This window comes from Scyliorhinus torazame, chromosome 3 (genome assembly GCF_047496885.1).
Source record: "Scyliorhinus torazame isolate Kashiwa2021f chromosome 3, sScyTor2.1, whole genome shotgun sequence".
Taxonomy (NCBI): Eukaryota; Metazoa; Chordata; class Chondrichthyes; order Carcharhiniformes; family Scyliorhinidae; genus Scyliorhinus; species Scyliorhinus torazame.
In genome coordinates, this window is record NC_092709.1 from 29,516,522 (window position 1) to 29,538,094 (window position 21,573).

Consider the following 21,573-nt stretch of genomic DNA (forward strand, 5'->3'; position numbering starts at 1 on the left):
GACCTCTCAGAATCTCTCCAAATGGAGTAAATCAAAATCGCCATCCGAGGGTCAGACGACAGCTTCCACAGAACGTGGGAGCCATTCACCCAATTGTTCCGGGACCTGTTTGAGGCCAACGACCAAGCAGAAGAATAGCCAGGTAGCCAAGAATCAGGGGAAAGTAGCCAAGGCATGAGAGGGAGAGATAGACTGGGGCCGGGGGGGGGGGGGGGGGGGGGGGGGGGGGGGGTGGGTTACGGTGGTGGGGGGGTAGAGTGAAGGGACAGGGAACAATAGAGCAGAACCAGAGAGGTGGGGGGGAGGCAGGGGAATGATAGCCAGAAGGAGGGCACAGGAAACGATAACAAATTTGGCATCTACGGGAACAGAGAGCAAGGGAAATCCAGGCGAAAGACGGGACGAATGGCTGAAGTGGAGGTGAACGCGAGCCGACAACGGCAGCGAAATCCGTCGGGGAGAAGCAAGTGACAACACCAACACCAGACCCATTCGCGTATTGCCCTCTGAAATTGTTTCTCCGGCACCCAAATGTATATCTACCTCCCTAGTTCTCCTCCCCCCCCCCCCCCCCCACACACACACACACACAAACAGATGCCGACTTATGTGTTCTAAATAATATTGCCAATTGTACAGAGTTGCTGCTGTTGAGCTGGTGCATAATACCCTACCAGTTATTTCATTTTATTTTTTATTTATTTTTTATTATTTATTTTTTCGTGGTATGTTTGTGTGTGCAAGTAGTAGTTGCAAGTGCTTATAAGCTATTTATATATTGAACTTGATCTTTACAGTTCTTTCGTTTGAAATAATGCCACAGATCTTTATTTCAAAGCAGGAAATGCCTTTGAATAAGACAGATGTTTTCTACTGCAGAAAACTCGATGCATCAGAATATATCAAGAGTTAGTGAGTGATTTGCATCACCAGTCACTGACAAGGTTTCTGAATGTTAGGTGTTTCCATATTGGTTCCCTGGCTACTCCAAATCACCATCTTCATTGTTTTCAGTGAAATCATCGCAAGTCATTCCCTGTTAGTAAAACTACGCAGTAGGCTGTTGGGTATGAAAAGCCAGAACTTTTCCAATAAAATAGAGAAGTACTTGAATACACACCCAGCCTTATCTTATTGTTGTAGAAATTAGCAATTTAGTGATAACAAGAGTTATTACGATGTGCTTAGCCACTCTTATCTATTTTTGGATTGAAAGTTCAGGTATTTAGATTGGATTTTTTAACTCCATTTGCCAAATGCCTGTGTATAGCAGTCAAGTTGCTGTCTCTTTGATTTATTCATTTGTAGAATTTTAATTGTCTGGTTGTAATTGAGCAGAGATATTTTAAATACAATTCTAAATTCTATTCAATTTTTTATCATTGTAGGTTGTTGAACTTCAAAATAGGTTGTCTGAGGAGTCAAAAAAGGCAGACAAAATGGAGTTTGAGTATAAAAGACTGAAGGAAAAAGTGGATACTCTTCAAAAAGAAAAAGATGCAAGTTCCATTTAATTTTAGATTTTGGTAACAAATTCTGACTTCTCAATTTTATTTGAAACAAAGGTCTACCACGGAACGTTATTATAAATGTAATGTTACACTTGTTTCCAATAATGTTTTTTACCTTTTTCTTACAACCAATCGATAGAAATTGAATTGCAACATTAGTTTTCTGAAAATTAATTATCACAGTACTAGTCCTAATGCTCAAAAGTGAGACACACTTATAGATGGGGGAAATTGAACTTGAAAGTAAACAAAGTTTTGTAATGTTCTAGTCTGTAATCTACCTAAAATTCAAATATTTCTACAGAGGTTAAGAACAGAGAGAGATTCTTTAAAGGAGACTATTGAAGAACTACGTTGTGTTCAAGTGCATCAAGGCCAACTTACAGCCGGTCTGTAGTAAAAGCTTTTATTTTCATTTGCTTTAGATTATTGTCTGAATTATTTAGTATTTGATGCAACCAATTTAATCCTGACATCATGACATTAAGAAATCTTTGTATTTCGGATAGGACTTATTCCAATGAACAGTCAAGAGGCATCAGACAGTTTAGCAGCAGAAATAATAACACCTGAAATCAAGTAAGTAAAAGAATGCAACGTTTTTAAAATGGTCACAATATATATTTTCAATGGTGAATTATGTGATTTTAATATAGGCTTGTTAGGAGTTTATATGAATCTGTCATGTTCAATGCTATTTCATTAGTCTTACCTTTGACTGGGTCTATACCTTGAATTCCTTTATTACTATTAGATTAAAGGGCAGTACGGTGGCCCAGTGGTTAGCACTGTTGCCTAAGGCGCTGAGGATCCAGGTTCGATCCTGGCCCTGGGTCACTGTCTGTGTGGAGTTTGCACTTTCTCCTTGTGTGCGTAGGTTTCACCCCCACAACCCAAAGACGTGCAGAGTAGGTGGATTGGCCACACAGAATCGCCCCTTAATTGAAAAAAAAAATTGGGTGCTCTAAATTAAAAAAAAAAAAAAAAAAATTATTATTAGATTAAAAGAGATGTTTAATGCTCCAAAAAACTGTTGAAAGTCTGAGGATTGAGGGTGTTTTAGAAACCAGCAAAAGGCCATCAAAAGGTTGGCAAAAAGAGAGAAAAAAAGAATGAGAGTAAACTAGCCAAAAAATACAAAATTAAGATTTTGTATTTTATTAAGCTTTAATAAATTTATAAAAAGGAAGATATAAGCTAAAGTAAACATTAGTCTCTTAAGAATCAGAGACAGGAGAGATTACCATGGGGAATGAGGAAATGGCAGAGGCAATGAATAAATATTTTGTCTGTCTTCAGGGTAGAAGACGCAAGTTTCTTACCAGAAATAAACGGTAGCCTAGAGACTAAGAGAGCGGAAACGAAAGAAATTCATATCAACAGAGAAAAAGTATTGGACAAACTTACAGGACTAATATCCAGCAATTCCCAGGCATGTAATGGTGTATACTCCAGGGTTCTAATAGAGTTGCTGCAGAGATATGATTTTCCAATATTACTTGGATTCTGGAATTATCCCATCAGATTGGAAATTGGCAAACGTTACATCACTTTTCAAGAAAGGAGGGAGAGAGAAGACAAGGGGCGGGATTCTCCCCTACCCGGCGGGGCGGGGGGTCCCGGCGTGATGGAGTGGCGTTAACCACTCCGACGTCGGGCCGCCCCAAAGGTGCGGAAGTCTCCGCACCTTTACGGGCCAAACCCTCACCTTGAGGGGATAGGCCCGTGCCGGAGTGGTTTCCGCTCCACCGGCTGGCGGGAAAGGCCTTTGGCGCCACGCCAGCCGGGGCCGAAAGGTCTTCGCCGGGCGACGCGGACCCAGCGGGGGGGTCAGAGAATCCCGCCCAAGAAACTACAGGACAGTTAGCCTAACATCAGTTTTCTGGAAAATGCTGGAATCTGTTATTAAGGAAGTATTAGCAATGCACTTAGAAAAACATAGTATGAATATAATAAATCAACATAGTTTTAATAAGAGAAATCCTTCCTGTCTGACAAATTTATTAGAGGTTTTTGAGGATGTAACTAGTAGGGTCGATAAGCAGCAATGCAGATGTAGTGAAACAATATTTCCAAAATGCATTCAATATGATGCCACACATAGATTAATATGGTGTTGGGGGGAATATATTAGTGTGGAGAGATGATCAGTTAACATATCGAAAGCAGAATGTTATGATTCCAGCTGATACTATTGGACACATCAAATCCCAGGGTGGGCAGCATGGGAGCACAGTGGTTAGCACGGTTGTTCTACAGTGTGTTCTTCAAACCTTTTTTCCGGGGACCCATTTTTACCAACCGGCCAACCTTCGGGACCCAACCCGGCCAACCTTTGCGACCCACGCCGGCCAACCTTTGCGACCCACGCCGGCCGGCCTTCGCGACCCACGCCGGCCGGCCTTCGCGACCCACGCCGGCCGGCCTTCGCGACCCACGCCGGCCGGCCTTCGCGACCCACGCCGGCCGGCCTTCGCGACCCACGCCGGCGAATGGAACCTGTTGGATGAAGGTGAAGCCTTCCGGTGTCGGAAAATATGGAGTCTCCTCCTGTCCAAAGTTCTCCATTTTTTTCCTGTAAAATTTTATTAAATAAAAACCCCCCAAACTTGTAAAAAAAAAGAATAAAATAAATGAAAAAAATGAATAAAATCCTCCCGCACTTGTAAAACAAAAAGCTGTGACCATTTGAAAAAAAAAGCGGCCGCACTGCGCATGCGTCCCCGATCATCGGCATGCATGGGCATAGTTTTGCACATGCGCGCAAGCTGCGACCGTTTATAAAAAAAAAAAAGCAGCCGCACTCTGCATGCGTGCCGATGATCTGGCATGCATGCGCAATGCGCCCGCATTTGTTTTACATGTTCGTTGCCATTTTGAAAGCCGCTTGCAGCCGGCGTTGTTAACAGCCGGCTGTTGCGCGCAGATTTGTGTGATCGGGAGCGCCCCGACGGACGGCTTCACGACCCTCCCGACACGTGGGTCGCGCCCCCGAGTTTGACAATGCCTGCTCTACAGTTCCAGGGTCCCAGGTTCGATTCCCACGGTCTGTACGCAGTCTGCACATTCTCCTTGTGTCTGCGTAGGTTTCCTCCGGGTGCTCCGGTTTCCTCCCACAGTCCAAAGATGTGCAGTTTCGGTGGATTGGCCATCTTAAATTGCCCTTAGTGTCCAATAAGGTTAAGAGGGGTTACTAGGGTTACGGGGATAGGGTGGAGGTGTAGACTCGATGGGCCGAATGGCCTCCTTCTGCACTGTAAATTCTATGTTCTAACCTGGCCTGATAGATTCTAACTTCTATATTTTGTTTAGAAACGTGGAAATCGAGGACCCGGGTTCGATCCAGGCCTCGGGTATCTGTCCGTGTGGAGTTTGCACATTTTCCATGGGTCTCAACCTTCGCAACCCAAAGATATGCACGTTAGGTGGATTGGCCATGCTAAATTGTCCCTTAATTTGGGGGGAGGAGAGAAGAGGGGGGATGAATTTGGTACTCTCAATTTAAAAAGAAAAGAGGGCTGATTGGTTGACAAGTTGACTTTGATTGATCGTGGCGTCACCATGCATCAAGGAACTGTTATCTCCCAGGCCTATGCCTGAGCATGTACCTTTTACCTGAAGAGAACAAACTGCGGATGAATATTTATTGTTTCTAAAATGCGTTAAGTCATTCATATTGTGAGCATGGCTGATGATCTTAAATTGATTGTTCAACCATTACCACAATTGGGATTGTTCAGCAAATGCTGTCCAATCTCAAAATCACATCTAGTGCTAGGCATTATGTTTTGAGTTTTGCAAACATGGGCTTGTTAAGTGCAGTGTTTTGCCTATTTTGAACAGCTGCAGGGATGTGCTGTTTGATGTAATATGCTAGTTGTTGGGGTATATGGCCTATGTTCCTGGCATCGCACTGACACTGAAATTTATATACCACATTGTTAATTTGTGAATATTTATGATACTCATAATTATGATACTTACGATACTAATTTGTGAGTATTTATTACTTATAAATTATGTATGCTCTTCCTTCCCAAATGCATCACGTCATACTTCATCTGACCTGTGTCTGCCCATTTTAATAATAATTTATTTACTTTGGTTTGGAAAGTGCTATTGAGTGAGCCTTGATGAGTTGCTGCAGTGCATCCTGTAGATGGTACACACTGTTGCAACTGCCCATCAATGATGGAGGGAGTGAAGATTTTGTGTGGTAGGTGGACTGCCAATCTAGTGGGTTTCTTTTGCCTGTATGGTATCCAACTCCTTGAGTGTTGTTGGAGCTGCAGTTTATCCAAGCAAGTGGAGAGTATTCCATCACACTCCTGACTTGTACCTTGTAGATGATACTCTGCAGAATTCCCAGCTTCTGATCTGTTCTTGTTGGCACAGTATTTATATGGCTAGTCCAGTTCAGTTTCTGGTCAATGGTAACTCCCGGGATGTTAAAAGTGGAGGTTCAGCAATGGTCATGTTATTGAATGTCATGGGGAAATGGTCATTGCCTGGCACTTGTGTGACACAAACATCACAGCTCGTATCAGCTCAAGCCTAATTGTCCAGGCGCTGCATGTGAACTGCATATGACTGTTTCTGAGGAATCATGAATGGTGCTGAACATTGTGCAAACATCCCCATTTGTGACCTTATGATGGAGCAGCTGAAGATTGTTGCACCTAGGATACTGCCCTGAACTGCTGCAGCCATGTAGTGGGATTGAGATGATTAACCTCCAACAACCACAATCATGTTCCTTTGTGCTAGGGTTGACTCAAACCAGTGGAGAGTTTCCCCCCAATCTCCATTGATTCCAGTTTTGCTGGGCTCCTTGAAACCACATTCGTGCAAATGTGGCCTTGATGTCACCCCCACTTCACCTCTGAAGTTCAGCTCCTTTTTCCATGTTTGGATCAAGGCTGCAATTAATCAAGAACTGAGTGGCCCTGGTGTAACCCAAACGGAGTATCAATGAGCATATTATTACTGAGTAAGTGCCACTTGATAGCATTGTTGACAACCTCTACCGTCACTTTGCTGATAGTTTAAAAAATATATATTTTTTTGAGATTTTTGGTGTTTTACAGTTAACAAAAGAGACCATCCTGTATTTATTTAGGAATAACCTTCCCCTTTTCGGGTGGTCCCTTTCCTCCCTGTTCAGGTGTTCCCCTGGCCTCTTGGATGGTTTTGCATTTTTACGGGGCTTTGCTTGTTTGCTTGTGTCGCCCCTGGCAGAGCCCTAGGTCGTGAAACTGGTTTTGCTTGTCGACTGACTAAAATGGACTTTTCCACCTGGGGGGCTCCCCTCCCGGGTCCGGGTTGGTGTCCCTCCCGGGATCAGGGTGGCACAATGTCATGATAATTTTGTCGACTGAGTTAAAGAAGGCCTTGGGGATGTAGATTGGTATGAATCTAGTCGGGATCTAAACTTTGCTGAGGACCCCTGCATGATGGCCAGCGCTTCTATCACCGCTGCTTTGATTTCAACTTTTATTTCTTCCTTCAGTTCTTTCGTGAGGAACATCTTCCAACCATCCTTGGGGCCGGGTTCGTCTTACGGGTCGCTGGTCTCCCTCTCTCGGGTATGACCAGGTCTCCCCGCCTCGTGCATCCGCCAACCCACTTATTTCTCCTGTCCTTTACCGCCCTTTTTTGTTTATCTGCGGCCTCTGGATGTGCTGCTTCCCGGCATTTCTGCTAGTCTTTGTGTTGTTGAGGGTGAGGAGATGTTTTAGTCATTTTTTGAGGGCTAATTTTGACTAAGCTCCTATTTTCTTGTCCTTCGGAGGAGAGCCACCTTGGTGCGATTGCTCCGCACATTCTCGTCACTGGAAGTCCACTTTGGTGATAATTGAGAATAGTCTGATGCTGTAATTGGATGGTTTGGATTTGTCTTTTATATGGTATTTTATCGTATCTTTTATGAATTAAATTACTGAAGATGTAATGTGTGAATTAAAATTATTTTCCTGTTTTAGGGAAAAACTTATCCGGCTGCAACATGAAAACAAGATCCTGAAGTTGAATCAAGAAGGATCAGATAATGAAAAGATAGCTTTACTACAAAGTTTACTGGAGGATGCCAACAGAAGGGAGAGTGAACTGGAGACAGAGAATCGGTAGGAAACAGTGCAATGATGATTTGCTGTTGTACATAGAATTTACGGTGCAGAAGGAGGTCATTTGGCCCATCGAGTTTGCGCCGGTTTTGTACCGGCCCTTGGAAAGAACACCCTACCCAAACCCATACCTCCACCCCATCCCTACACCTTCACCCTATCCCTACACCTTCACCCTATCCCCATAACCCCACCTAACTTTTTTTGGACACTAATGCCAATTTAGCATAGCCAATCCACCTAACCTGCACATCTTTGGATAGTTTGCACATCTTTGCACATAGTTGTAACACACTCCTCAAAAATGATTTATATGCACAAACTCAGAGCATGCACAATATGTAATGGTGAGATTGTAACAGTTATCAAAGGGAAAAGTCTGATACTTTACGTTGAATAAATGACAACAGAAGCTGTGTACTGGAACTGCTTTTCTACTCTTTATTTTTTTCCGATCAGATGGATTTGTTTTTTGGGGTTTGAAATGCTTTTAATTTCAAAATCAAAGCAGTTTGTTAACAACCACAAAGCCGTACCATTTCAATAGCATTTGCATAAAACTAATTGAGTTGGATTTCAGAGGCAAAGCAATGCTGTTGTCTGGTGTACCTATAGAGCAATTGTGTTATTGCTGCATTAGAACTTTGCCATCATAGCCAGTTTCTGATCTGTATGAGGTAGCTAATAGAGACTAGAAGCTTGGTAGCAGGGAGATGGACAAGCATATCTGGTATTTTGGTTTGTTGATATCTCCTCAATGCATTAGCTCTAGGAATGCATTTATTAATTAAGTTTATAGTGTACAAAGAAATGATGCAATTGAATTAATTAACAGTGATACTAAAAAGCAGTTTTTCCTCTTGATGCACAACAAAGAGGAAATGGGAAGAGAGATCCATTGCATAAACACAAAATGCTGCAAACACTTAGGGTCAGGGAGCCTCTGGGGAGGGAACAGTAAGTTGACATTTTGGATGTGGAGCATTTATCCAACTGGAAGATGCTACAGATCAACAGCTTTTTAAAAAGGAACAGACAAAGGGACATAAATAAGAGCAGGCTTTATGGCTGTTTGAGCCTGCTCTGCCATTCAATAAGATTATATCTGATTTTCAAGCTTAACACTTTCCCACACGGGGTGGGATTCTCCCCTACCCGGCGGGGCGGGGGGGGAGTTCCGGCGTAATGGAGTGGCGGGAACCACTCCGGCATTGGGCCGCCCCAAAGGTGCGGAGTTCCGCACCTTTAGGGGACAAGCCCTCACCTTGAGGGACTAGGCCCGCGCCGGAGTTGTTTCCGCTCCGCCGGCTGGCGGGAAGGGCCTTTGGCGCCGTGCCAGCCGGCGCCGAAAGGTCTTCGCCGGGCGACGCATGCGCGGGAGCATCAGTGGCTGCTGACATCATCCCCGCGCATGCATAGTGAAGACCATGGCGAAGGCGGAAGAAAAAGAGTGCCCCCACGGCACAGGCCTGCCTGCGGATTGGTGGGCCCTGATCGCGGGCCAGGCCACCGTGGGGGCACTCCCCAGGGCCAGATCGCCCCACCCCCCCCAGGACCTCAGAGCCTACCTGCGCCGCCTTGTCCCGCCGTTCAAACGGTGGTTCAATCCAGCGGGAGAGGTTTGACAGCGGCGGGACTTCGGCCCATCGCGGGCCGGAGAATCGCCGGGGGTGGGCCTGGCGCGGTGCGATTCCCGCCCCCGCTGACCGGCGCGGCGCGATTCCCGCCCCCACCGAATCTCTGGTGGCGGAGAATTCGAGACACGGCGGGGGCGATTCTCCGAACCAGTGGGGGGTCGGAGAATCGCGCCCATGATTCTCGTATCCCTTGATTCTCTTAAAGTTCAAATGTCTATCATAGAATCATAGAATCATAGAAGTTTACAGCATGGAAACAGGCCCTTCGGCCCAACCAGTCCATGCCGCCCAGTTTTTTACCATTAAAGTCAGCCAGCAATATCAGTCAGCATTGAATGTATCCAATGACTGTGTATCTACTCTCCTACTTGGGGAAAGGACCGCTCTACACCTACTCTACCAAGCATACTTAGAACCATATGTTTCAATCTTGTGTCATAGGACAACTTTCTCATACCAGATATTAATCAGTGAACCATTATTGCACCCTACTCTAAGGCACACTTAAGAATAGGGACCAAATCTGTGCACAGTACTCTAGATTTGGTCTGATCAAAGCCCTGTACAATTGCTCCAATATCCTTTACTCTTCTATTCCAGTCCCTTTGTAATAAGGCTAACATACCACTCCTAATTCCTTGCTGTACCTACATTTTAACTTTGTGTTTCTTGTACAAAGATGACCAAATCCCTCAAACACCCAACGATTAATAGATTTGCACCATTGACAAAATATATTTTTCTATCCTTCCAACCAAAGTGAATAACCTCACATTTCCCACATATGCTCCATCTGCCACCTGCTTATATGCTGACTTAACCTGCTTTTATTACTTTGTAGACTCTTGTGTTCTTCTCATAACTTATTTTCCCATCTAGCTCTATTGTCAAGTACTTCATTAGCTGTAAAGCACTTTGGGGTACCTTGGTCAAGAAAGACATTGTAAATAAGTTTATTTATTTCTTTAGTGGAAATTATGTTGCTGTGCATTCTGGGCTATGATGGAAAAAAATGTTAAAAATCCAATGCTGTTTAAAATATTGCCTTCAGTCTGTTGTGCCAAGTGCATGAGGGAGATCAAATGAGATGGGAGTGACCAAGAGGTGATGGAACAAAAGATAAGTAAGTTAAGACATTAGATCAGAAACGACAAAGGAGGATGAATTAGTGGGGGTGTAGGGCAATGTTAAAGCTCACAGGGAATAGTAGAAAGGAGCTAAGGTAAAGAAAAGTGGTGGCAAGACGAGCAACAGCTAACCCAAGAGCAGCAAATGATATGGTACAGGGAGGGAGCCTGGTTCACAATTGTATTTCATAACTGAAATTACTTTTTAATTTTTTGTTAAAAGACTAGCCAATCAGAGGATTTTGGAAATACAATCTCAGGTTGAAGAACTTCAGAAGGCGTTACAAGATCAGGGCTCAAGAGCAGAAGATGTGAGTGTTCCTCCAGTGGCAAACATTTTATTTAATAATGCATCAATGCTGTGCTCAATAAGCTGCACCGTTTATTTTTTAAAATGCTTAACTAATGAACAGCAAGTCTTTTAAATGGTTTTAAATACTTTGCTTATGCTCTTTTATTTGTATCTCCAATTTATTTTTTTCCCTTTTATTGACTTCAGTGTCATGCGGCATGCCAGTTCATAAGACAGGCATCACCTTCTGCATCATTACTAAAGTTGCTGTGTCGCCTATCCCACTAATAGGTTATGAGAATGACATGGAGTAACTACCTAGGTTTCTTTCTTTTTTAATATCTGCTTTAGCTCTGCAATACCTCATAAACTGGCTGGGAATTGAAACTCTAAAGACCATGACTTGCCACATTAGTCTGATTGCTCTCCCAAAATTGTTTTGCTACAAATACTTGACTGTAGTAAAAGGTGGTAGAATGCTTCCAATTTTGCAGTCAAATTCTGGAAAAAAAGGTTCTAAAAACTTGCATATTCTATATTTATATTTCCGATGAAAATCATAAAGAAAGAAGGATAGTGAGTAAATCTGCAAATGCCCATTTGTTAAAAGGACTCTTTTACAGAAATTAGTAAAATATAAGATTATTTTTTGGTTGCAAAGATCAGCAACCAATGGACACAATTGCCATTATTAATTTATTTCTCAATCTTAGACACTGGCAAGCAAGCACAAAATCCAAGTAGGGGAACACACTTATCGAGGAAGGTACAATGCACTGGGTAATCCAGTAATTTTAGAGCTTGGGACAAGTTCTTAAAGCTGGGTTATTTATCTTGTATTCATTATTTATATTCTGTTCGTTAAACATCACAATGAAAACTTCAAAACAGCAACAAACAAAAATTATGCTCCGCAGGACTTGATAACTTGAGGCAAAGAACCTATCCAGATTTTTGAAGGAGTTTGGAGGGGGGGGAAGAACACTGATTTGTTGCTGTGGCCCCAGAACTCACGATAACTTCCAAAGAGAACTAAATATTGTAATGAGGAATAGACCAGAAGGCAAACAACTGTTCTTTTTAACTGCAAAAAGTTCGACTGAAATTTTGAAAAGACCCGTTAAGCTGAAACTGTTTGCAGGTGATCCCGAATTTTGGAGAAAGTGGAGTTAGGAATCGATCTTGGGATCGTAAGGAATGCTTAAAGCACTACCAATGAGAGAGTAGTCATTGTAGGCATTAGCTAAAAGTGAGTTACAACTGATAGCCTCCTCGTTTCCCCTAATAAAATTAGGCTCCTGTGGAATACAGCTTCTAATTTGGATATCTCTGTATTAGAATAATTATTTGAGTTCTTTCTTTCATTGAAAATATTGAAATACTTTATACCAAAGGCTAGCAGACATCTGCTTTCAACAATTATTAGCTCTATATTCTTTATGAAACTTCATGAAATTAGGAGAAAAACATTGAATTTTCCACAAATAGATTAGAGTTTTTTAAAACGTTGGATTCCAAATCTTGTTACACTGTTAAGCTTCACTGAAGAAGCTTAAATTAGGCTGCATATATTTTCCCTTTCTGTCTTCCATTTGTAGTTTCAGCACTAGTCAGACACTCAGAAGCTGCTGCTCATGTAATGACCAGAAATGGCAGCCTGTACTTGTGTTTCATTTCTGTGAATGTCATTTGTGTTTTAGTGTGGAAACTGGAGCCACTCATAAGCTTGAAAACAATGTGGATATTAAGAGATATGTATGAATAAAGTTCTCCAGATCAGGAGAGATGATGGAGCTGCTACTCATATCAGCTGAGAAGACAGACAAAACATTCATGTGCTACAAATTAAGAGGCTTAAATGTTTCTCGTTCATCTTTTACTGAAGAGTTTCTTCTGCTGGCTGGTGTTTTTGCTTCCTACTAACATATTATCTCTGTTTCTTGGCATGACCATCTGCTATAGGCTATTGTGAGTATGCCTTTGTTTAAGTTACATCTTACATTGCTAACAGCTAGCATGTACTAATGCCAAACAGATATTAAATCTCTGAACACAATTACATTGTACACCAGAATGCATTTGGAGCTTAATTTTACGATTGTATTTTATATGTTTGTATCTTTTTGCAGTCAATTCTTCTGAAAAAGAAACTGGAAGAACATTTGTAAGTACATTTTTTTTTTTTTTAAAACTCACGTCAAAATGCCCGTTATCATTCGCATATAGGGTATTAGCACAGTGGTTTTATTGATTTTGGTCATTTTTAAAAGAAATTCTCCTACCCCATAATCCCCCAAAATGGTCATTATTAGGCTGTGGAAATTTCAATTGAAAATGTTTGCAGTGGTGTAGGTGTTCCGAGTCGACGAATAAAACCTCTTTAATGCGGCATTTCAGTAATAAGGCCAAAATCTTGGACTGTCACTACTGACACTCCAATGAACTTCCCCTATCCTTGACAGATGAACTGGGAGGCAAACAAATCAGGTTGCATCTTCTCCATTCTCCTCCGACAGATTGACAAATGCATGAATGTTTTGTGGTTAATGACATGCCTATGGTTTTAACCGTGCCACTCTCTCAACTAAGGAAAGTTTTAAACAAAAAGGGAATATGGATGCATTACCAATAAGAAAATGTTTGTAGGGCAAGTGAAATCTTACCGTAGTCTGCAAATTTCAAAACTATATGTGATCTGCTTATGTTAGAAGCATGGTATATTGTCTAGGACTGATTGCAAATGTTATTTCTGCCAAACAAAACAGTTGAAGCTCATTAAGGTGGCTCATTGTTCAATGAGGTCACACAGGGTAACATGCAATGAAAGAAAAGTACCTACAAATCTACAATGAGAGTACTCAGGAAATCATAAAAGGACACTTTGGACACAATGGGAACAAAGGACACAATGGGAACGAAGTAGAAAGGTTCGAGAGCTTCAAGTTTTTAGGTGTACAGATCACCAACATACTGTCCTGGTCCCCCCCATGCCAACACTATAGTTAAGAAAGCCCACCAACGACTCTACTTTCTCAGAAGAGTAAGGAAATTTGGCATGTCAGCTACGACCCCCACCAACTTCTACTGATGCACCATAGAAAGCATTCTTTCTGGTTGTATCACAGCTTGGTGTGGAGCCTGCTCTACCCAAGAACGCAGGAAACTACAAAAGGTTGTGAATGTAGTCCAGTCCATCATACAAACCACCCTCCCATCCATTGACTTTATCTATAATTCCCGCTGCCTCAGAAAGGTAGCTAGCATAATTAAGGACCCCATGCACCCCGGACATACTCTCTTCCACCTCCTTACGTCAGAAAAAAGATATCAAAGTTTGAGGTCACGTACCAACCGACTCAAGAACAGCTTCTTCCCTACTGCCATCAGGCTTTTGAATGGACCTACCTCACATTAAGTTGATCTTTTCTCTACACCTTGCTATAACTGTAACATTATATTCTGCAGTCTCTCCTTCCTTTCCTATGTACGGTATGCATTGTTTGTACAGCATGCAAGAAACAATACTTTTCACTGTACACTAATACATGTGACAATAATAAATCAAATTAAATCAAAAAACACTCCAACCCCCTCCCACTACTCCTTACACTGCACTTCAGATAGAATCATAGAATTTACAGTGCAGAAAGAGGCCATTTGGCCCAACGAGTCTCACCAGCTCTTGGAAAGAGCATCCCACTTAAGCCCACAGCTCCAACCCATCTTCGTAAACCAGTAACCCCACCTAACCTAAGGGCAATTTAGCATGGCCACTCCACCTAATCTGCACATCTTTGGACTGTGGGAGGAAACCGGAGCACCCGGAGGAAACACACGCAGACACGGGGAGAACGTGCAGACCTCCGCACAGTCAGTGACCCAAGCCGGGAATCGAACCTGGGACGCTGGAGCTGTGAAGCAGCTGTGCTAACCACTGTGCTACCATGCTGCCCATCTCAATCTTCTAAATTGTAATATTTTTCTATGGCTTGTAATGCAAGCTATAGAGCCATGTTCAAACTTACACCAAGTCCCATTCATCCGTCACCTTTGTGCTCGCTGACCTAATTGACTCCCAGTCGAGCAACATCTTGATTTCAAAATTCTCATTCTTGTTTTCAAATCCCTCCATGGCCTCACACCTTCCGAGCTCTAATCTCTTCCAGCCCCACAACCTTCAAAAATATCTGCTCATCTCAAATTTTGGCATCTTGAACATCCGTAATTTTAATTTTTGGGCACTGGTGGCTATTTTTTAGTTGCATCGGCCCTAAGCTCTGGAATTTGCTCCAATACCTCTCTTCTGTACCTTGTTTTCCTCCTTGGTGATTCTCCTGAAAACCTACTTCTTTGACCACGCGTTTGATAATCTGACATAATATCCCTTTGTATGAATGACATAGGGTCATATTTTGTTTTATAACTTGTGAAGCGCCTTGAGACCTTTTATCATGTTAAAGGTGCAATATAAATAAGTTGTTAATTCGGGAGAAAGAGATAATGTGGAATGGTTGTTTCTTTTCAGAATTGGGTTTCTTTATTTTAAAAGTAGGCTGTTAAACCTCAGCACAGTAGATCCTGCAAAGATTGCAATCTTGCCAATGTGGAGAAGAACAGCGATTTAAAAAAACATCCAGTGAAAATCAAACCCCCCCCCCCCCCCCCCCCCCCCCCCCCCCCTTGGATTGTTTCATTACATTCTACCTTTGAAATGTATTATCGTAGAGCCAGAGGAAATAAAACTGGAAAAGGTGATTCAAATTTATCCATTTGCTCCTGACGTTCAAAAGTTTCAACATTATGACTCATATTGCAAACATTCAGATGCTGATTTCTGTCTTCTGCACACTTTTGCATGACACCGTTGTGCAGTGATTAGCACTGCTACCTCATGGCACCAAGGACCTGGGTTCGATCCCGGCCCCAGGTTACTGACAGTGTGGAGTTTGCACATTCTCCCCATGTCTCTGAGGGTCTCAGTCGCACATCCCAAAAGATGTTCAGGGTTGGTGTATTGGCCATGCTAAATTGTCCCTTTTTAAAAAATGTATATATTTTTAATCTCCTTTTTCACATTTTCTCCCGCATTTACACCCGTCAACAGTTTAAAAAAAAATATATATTTATTAAAGTTTTTTAACAACACAATTTTTCTCCCTGACAAACAATAATCCCCCCCCCCCCCCGTAACAAAATAACAAGAAATCGCACTGAGCAAGATATATACATGGCAAAAAGGTATATTATACACTGGCTCTCTCCCGCACGTGCTAGTTTCCCCCACCCTTCATGTTATCTCTTGCTCATCCATCCCCCCAAGCAATCCCCCATTTCCCCCCCCCCCCCTTCCCAAGACCCCCCCGGGTTGCTGCTGCTGCTGACCGACCTACCTCTAACGTTCCACGAGATAGTCTAGGAACGGTTGCCACCGCCTGTAGAACCCCTGCGCAGACCCTCTCAAGGCAAACTTAATCCTCTCCAGCTTTATGAACCCAGCCATGTTGTTTATCCAGGCCGCCACACTAGGGGGCTTCGCCTCCTTCCACATTAGTAAGATCCTTCGCCGGGCTACTAGGGACGCAAAGGCCAGAATGCCGGCCTCTTTCGCCTCCTGCACTCCCGTCTCGTCCACTATTCCAAATATTGCTAGCCCCCAGCTTGGCTTGACCCGGACTTTCACCACCTGAGATATTGCTCCCGCCACTCCTCTCCAGAACCCCTCCAGTGCCGGGCATGACCAAAACGTATGGACATGGTTCGCCGGGCTCCCTGAGCACCTTCCACATCTGTCCTCTACCCCAAAGAACCTGCTCAACCTCGCCCCCCCCCCGTCAACTGAGCTCTGTGAACCAGCTTAAATTGTATCAGGCTGAGCCTGGCACATGAGGAGGAGGAATTAACCCTACCTAGGGCATCAGCCCACAGACCTTCCTCGATCTCCTCCCCCAGCTCCTCCTCCCATTTACCCTTCAGCTCTTCTACCAGCGCTTCCCCCTCTTCTTTCATCTCCTGGTGTATTGCCGACACCTTGCCCTCCCCGACCCATACACCCGAGATCACCCTGTCTTGAATTTCTTGTGCCGGGAGCAACGGGAATTCCCTCACCTGTCGCCTCACAAACGCCCTCACCTGCATATATCTAAAGGCATTTCCCGGGGGTATCTCGAACTTCTCCTCCAGTGCCCCTAGGCTCGCAAACGTCCCGTCAATGAACAGGTCCCCCATTCTTCTAATTCCTGCCCGATGCCAGCTCTGGAACCCCCCGTCCATCTTCCCCGGGACAAACCGGTGGTTACCCCTGATCGGGGACCACACCGAGGCTCCCACTGCACCTCTGTGCCGTCTCCACTGGCCCCATATCCTTAGCGTTGCCGCCACCACCGGGCTCGTGGTATACTTTGACGGCGAGAACGGCAACGGTGCCGTCACCAGCGCCCCCAGGCTCGTTCTTTTACAGGACGCCATCTCCATCCTCTTCCATGCCGCCCCCTCTCCCTCCATAACCCACTTGCGGATCATCGCCACGTTTGCTGCCCAGTAGTAGCTCCCTAGGTTTGGCAGCGCCAACCCTCCTTGGTCCCTACTGCGTTCCAGGAACCCTCTCCTTACCCTCGGGGTCTTATTCGCCCACACAAACCCCATAATACTCCTACCTACTGTCTTAGAAAAGCCCTTGGTGATCACGATGGGAAGGCACTGAAACACAAACCGAAACCTCGGAAGGACCACCATTTTGACCGACTGCACTCTACCCGCCAGCGAGAGCGGTAACATGTCCCATCTTTTGAAGTCCTCCTCCATTTGCTCCACCAACCTCGTCAGATTTAGTTTATCTAGGGCCCCCCAACTCCTGGCTATCTGGATCCCCAGATACCGAAAACTCCCCGCCGCCCTCCTCAGCGGTAGGTCCCCTATCCCTCTTTCTTGGTCCCCTGCCTGTAATACAAAGAGCTCACTCTTCCCTACATTGAGCTTATAGCCCGAAAACTCCCCAAACTCCCTTAAAGTCTGCATGACCCCCGCCATCCCCTCCATTGGATCCGCCACGTACAACAACAGGTCATCCGCATATAGCGACACCCGATGCTCTTCTCCCCCTCGGACCACCCCCCTCCATTTATTAGACTCCCTCAATGACATGGCCAAGGGTTCGATCGCCAATGCAAACAACAGGTGGGACAAGGGGCACCCCTGCCTCGCTCCTCGGTACAGCCGAAAGTACTCCGACCTCCGCCAGTTCGTCACTACACTCACCACCGGGGCTCTGTAAAGGAGCTTAACCCAACTGATAATCCCTCCCCCGAACCCAAACCTACGCAGCACCTCCCAGAGGTACTCCCACTCTACTCGGTCAAAGGCCTTTTCCGTAGCTGTCATTATCTCCGCCTCTCCCTCCTCCGATGGCATCATTATCACGTTTAAGAGCCGCCGCACATTAGTGTTTAATTGCCTGCCCTTTACGAATCCCGTCTGGTCCTCGTGGATCACCCCCGGGACATAGTCCTCAATCCTCGTGGCCAGCACTTTTGCCAACAACTTAGCATCCACATTGAGGAGCGAGATCGGCCTGTACGATCCACATTGCAGTGGGTCCTTGTCCCGCTTTAGGATCAAAGAAATTGTCGCTTCCGACATTGTCGGGGGCAGGGTCCCCTCCTCTCTTGCCTCATTAAAGGTCCTCACTAGTAGCGGGGCCAACAGGTCTACGTACTTTCTGTAGAACTCCACCGGGAACCCGTCAGGCCCCGGGGCCTTCCCCGCCTGCATACTCCCCAAACCCTTACTCAGCTGCTCCAACCCAATTGGTGCCCCCAAACCAGCCACCTCTTGCTCCTCCACCCTCGGGAACTTCAGTTGGTCTAGGAATCGTCTCATCCCCTCTTCCCCCGCTGGGGGCTGGGATCTGTACAGCTCTTCATAGAAGGCCTTGAATACCTCGTTTATTTTCGTCGCACTCCGAACCGTGGCTCCCCTTCCATCTTTGATTTCCCCCTATTTCCCTCGCTGCCGTCCTCTTACGGCGCTGGTGTGCCAGCATCCGACTAGCCTTTTCCCCATACTCGTAAGTCGCCCCCTGCGCCTTCCTCCACTGTGCCTCCGCCTTCCCTGTGGTCAACAGATCAAACTCCGTCTGGAGCCGTCGTCTTTCCCCAAGTAATCTTTCCTCCGGGGCCTCTGCGTATCTCCTGTCCACACTCAAAATCTCCCCCATTAACCTCTCCCTTTCCATGCCCTCTGTCTTCTCCCTATGAGCCCTGATGGAGATTAGCTCTCCCCTGATCACCGCCTTCAACGCCTCCCATACCACCCCCACCCGCACCTCCCCGTTGTCATTGGCCTCCAAGTACCTTTCGATACACCCCCTCACCTTCCCACACACCACCTCATCTACCAGCAGTCTCACATCCAGCCGCCACAGCGGGCGTTGGTCCCTCTCCTCTCCCAGCCCCATTTCCACCCAGTGCGGGGCGTGATCCGAAACGGCTATGGCCGAATACTCCGTTCCCCTCCACCCTCGGGATGAGCGCCCTGCCCAGAACAAAAAAATCTATCCGGGAGTAAGCTTTGTGCACGTGGGAGGAGAAAGAAAATTCCCTGGCCTGCGGTCTTGCAAACCTCCATGGGTCCACTCCCCCCATCTGATGCATAAACCCCCGAAGCACCTTGGCCGCCGCCGGCCTCTTTCCAGTCCTTGATCTGGAGCGGTCCAGTGCTGGGTCCAGCACTGTATTGAAGTCCCCTCCCATTATCAGGCCTCCTACCTCCAGGTCCGGAATGCGCCCCAACATGCGCTTCATGAATCCAGCATCATCCCAGTTCGGGATGTATAGATTTACCAACACCACCCACGTCCCTTGCAACCTACCACTCACCATTACATATCTCCCTCCATTATCCACTACGATAGTCTTGGCCTCAAATGACACATGCTTTCCCACCAATATCGCCACCCCTCTATTCTTCGCGTCCAGTCCCGAGTGGAATACCTGTCCTACCCATCCCTTTCTTAACCTGACCTGGTCCGCCACCTTCAGGTGTGTCTCTTGGAGCATAGCCACGTCTGCCTTCAGTCCCTTCAAGTGAGCGAACACTCGAGCCCTCTTCACCGGCCCATTCAGGCCCCTCACGTTCCACGTTATCAGCCGGATTGGAGGGGCTCTCACCCCCCCCCCCACCGCCGACTAGCCATCTCCTTTTCTGGGCCAGTCCCATGTCCGCGTCTCCCTCACCCTCCAGTCCCCCAGCCGGGGGCCCCCGTCCCGACCACCTCTTCTGTGTCCCATTCCCTTTCGGCCAGTGCAGCAGCAACCCCCCGCCCCCCCCCCGCCAGACCCCTTCTAGCTTTCTTGCTCCCCCCATATCACTCCCGTAAGTCAGCTGACACCTGCTGACCCCGGCTGACCCCGCCGTCCCTTTGACCTCCCCGTGTGGGAGTCTCCCAATCAATATGCGTTTCTTCGTTCCCCCTTCCCGCCTTTCTTCCCACGCGCGGGAAAAAAAAACCCGCGCTTTCCAAAGCCTGCCCCGCCCCCTCTGGCGCAGCTCCTATGGCGGCCTTGTCTCTCTCCCCCAGCCCATGTAACATTTCCTGCGCGTGATTGACCCCCTATATACAACAACCATCACACATCAACCCTCAAACATCCCCCCCACTCTCACAAACCCTCCGTTAGAGTCCAACTTTTCGGCTTGTATGAAGGTCCACGACTCTTCAGGCGTTTCGAAGTAATAGTGTTGGGCCTTGTATGTGACCCACAGTCGCGCTGGCTGCAGCATTCCAAATTTCACTCCTTTTCGGTGCAGCACCGCTTTGGCCCGGTTGAAACCCGCTCTCCGCTTTGCAACCTCCGTGCTCCAGTCTGGGTATGTTCGGATCTCTGCATTGTTCCACTTGCTGCTCCGCTCCTTCTTGGCCCATTTCAGGACCCTCTCTCTGTCCGTGAACCGATGAAATCTCACCACCATTGCCCTTGGCGGCTCATTTGCCTTGGGCTTCCTCGCCAGCACCCGGTGTGCCCCGTCCAGCTCCAGCGACCTCGAAGGGGCCTCCGTGCCCATCATCGCCCCGATCATCGTGCCCGCGTATGCCACGGCATCGGCCCCCTCCACTCCTTCTGGGAGACCCAGGATCCGCAGATTCTTTCTCCTCGACCTGTTCTCCAGGTCTTCGAGTCTTCCCGCCCACCTCTTGTGTAGCGCCTCGTTCTGCTCCACTCTCACCGCCAGGCCCAAGAGCTCATCCTCATTCTCACTGACTCTTTTCTGTACCTCCTGGATCTTCACCTCGTAGGCCTTCTGGGTTATCCCTAGTCCTTCAATTACCGCCAGCATAGGCGCCAGCATCTCCTTGCGCAGCTCCTCGAAGCAGCGCTTGATGAATTCCTGCAGCTCCGGCCCGCACTCCCCTTTGTCCCCGGCCGCCGCCATTTTGATTTTTTTCTCCCGCTGCTCCAATGACGCTTTTTTGGCCGTTGCACTTCTGGTCCAGTCCATAAAAGTTGGATGGGGACCTCTCTCTTCACTTCCCCACGGGTTGTCTTCAAAAAAATTCCGTTGAGGCTCCTCCAATGAGCCCGAAAGTCCGTAGTGGCGGGAGCTGCCGAATCGTGCAGCTTAGCTCCGCATAGCCGCAACCGGAAGTGACACCCATCAACAATAAACAATAATTAGCAACAGACATGTCAATCCCCATAACAATAACAATGATCCCATCCTCTCACCAACCCCCAAACATCAGCCCGTATGTTTACATAAACAAATGATAAAAAGGAATCGGGGATTACCCATAGTCACCCTTAATATACACAGCCCCCCTCCCCTCCCAACCCTCCCACCCATCCCCCTCCTTCCAACTAATGTTCGATGTTATCCAGTTCTTGAAAG

General features: G+C 46.2%; 1 protein-coding gene across 5 annotated transcripts in view; it reads left to right on the plus strand.

Moving 5' to 3' along the window:
• LOC140408377 (protein Hook homolog 3) overlaps positions 1–21,573 on the plus strand; it is a 166,546-nt gene that overhangs the window by 108,941 nt on the left and 36,032 nt on the right. For all 5 annotated transcript variants that reach the window (XM_072495491.1, XM_072495488.1, XM_072495490.1 and 2 more), the window contains 6 exons: positions 1,389–1,499; positions 1,816–1,900; positions 2,021–2,090; positions 7,493–7,633; positions 10,621–10,708; positions 12,819–12,853. In XM_072495491.1, coding sequence (XP_072351592.1) covers positions 1,389–1,499; positions 1,816–1,900; positions 2,021–2,090; positions 7,493–7,633; positions 10,621–10,708; positions 12,819–12,853 — 530 coding nt within the window. The remainder of the gene's footprint in view (positions 1–1,388; positions 1,500–1,815; positions 1,901–2,020; positions 2,091–7,492; positions 7,634–10,620; positions 10,709–12,818; positions 12,854–21,573) is intronic.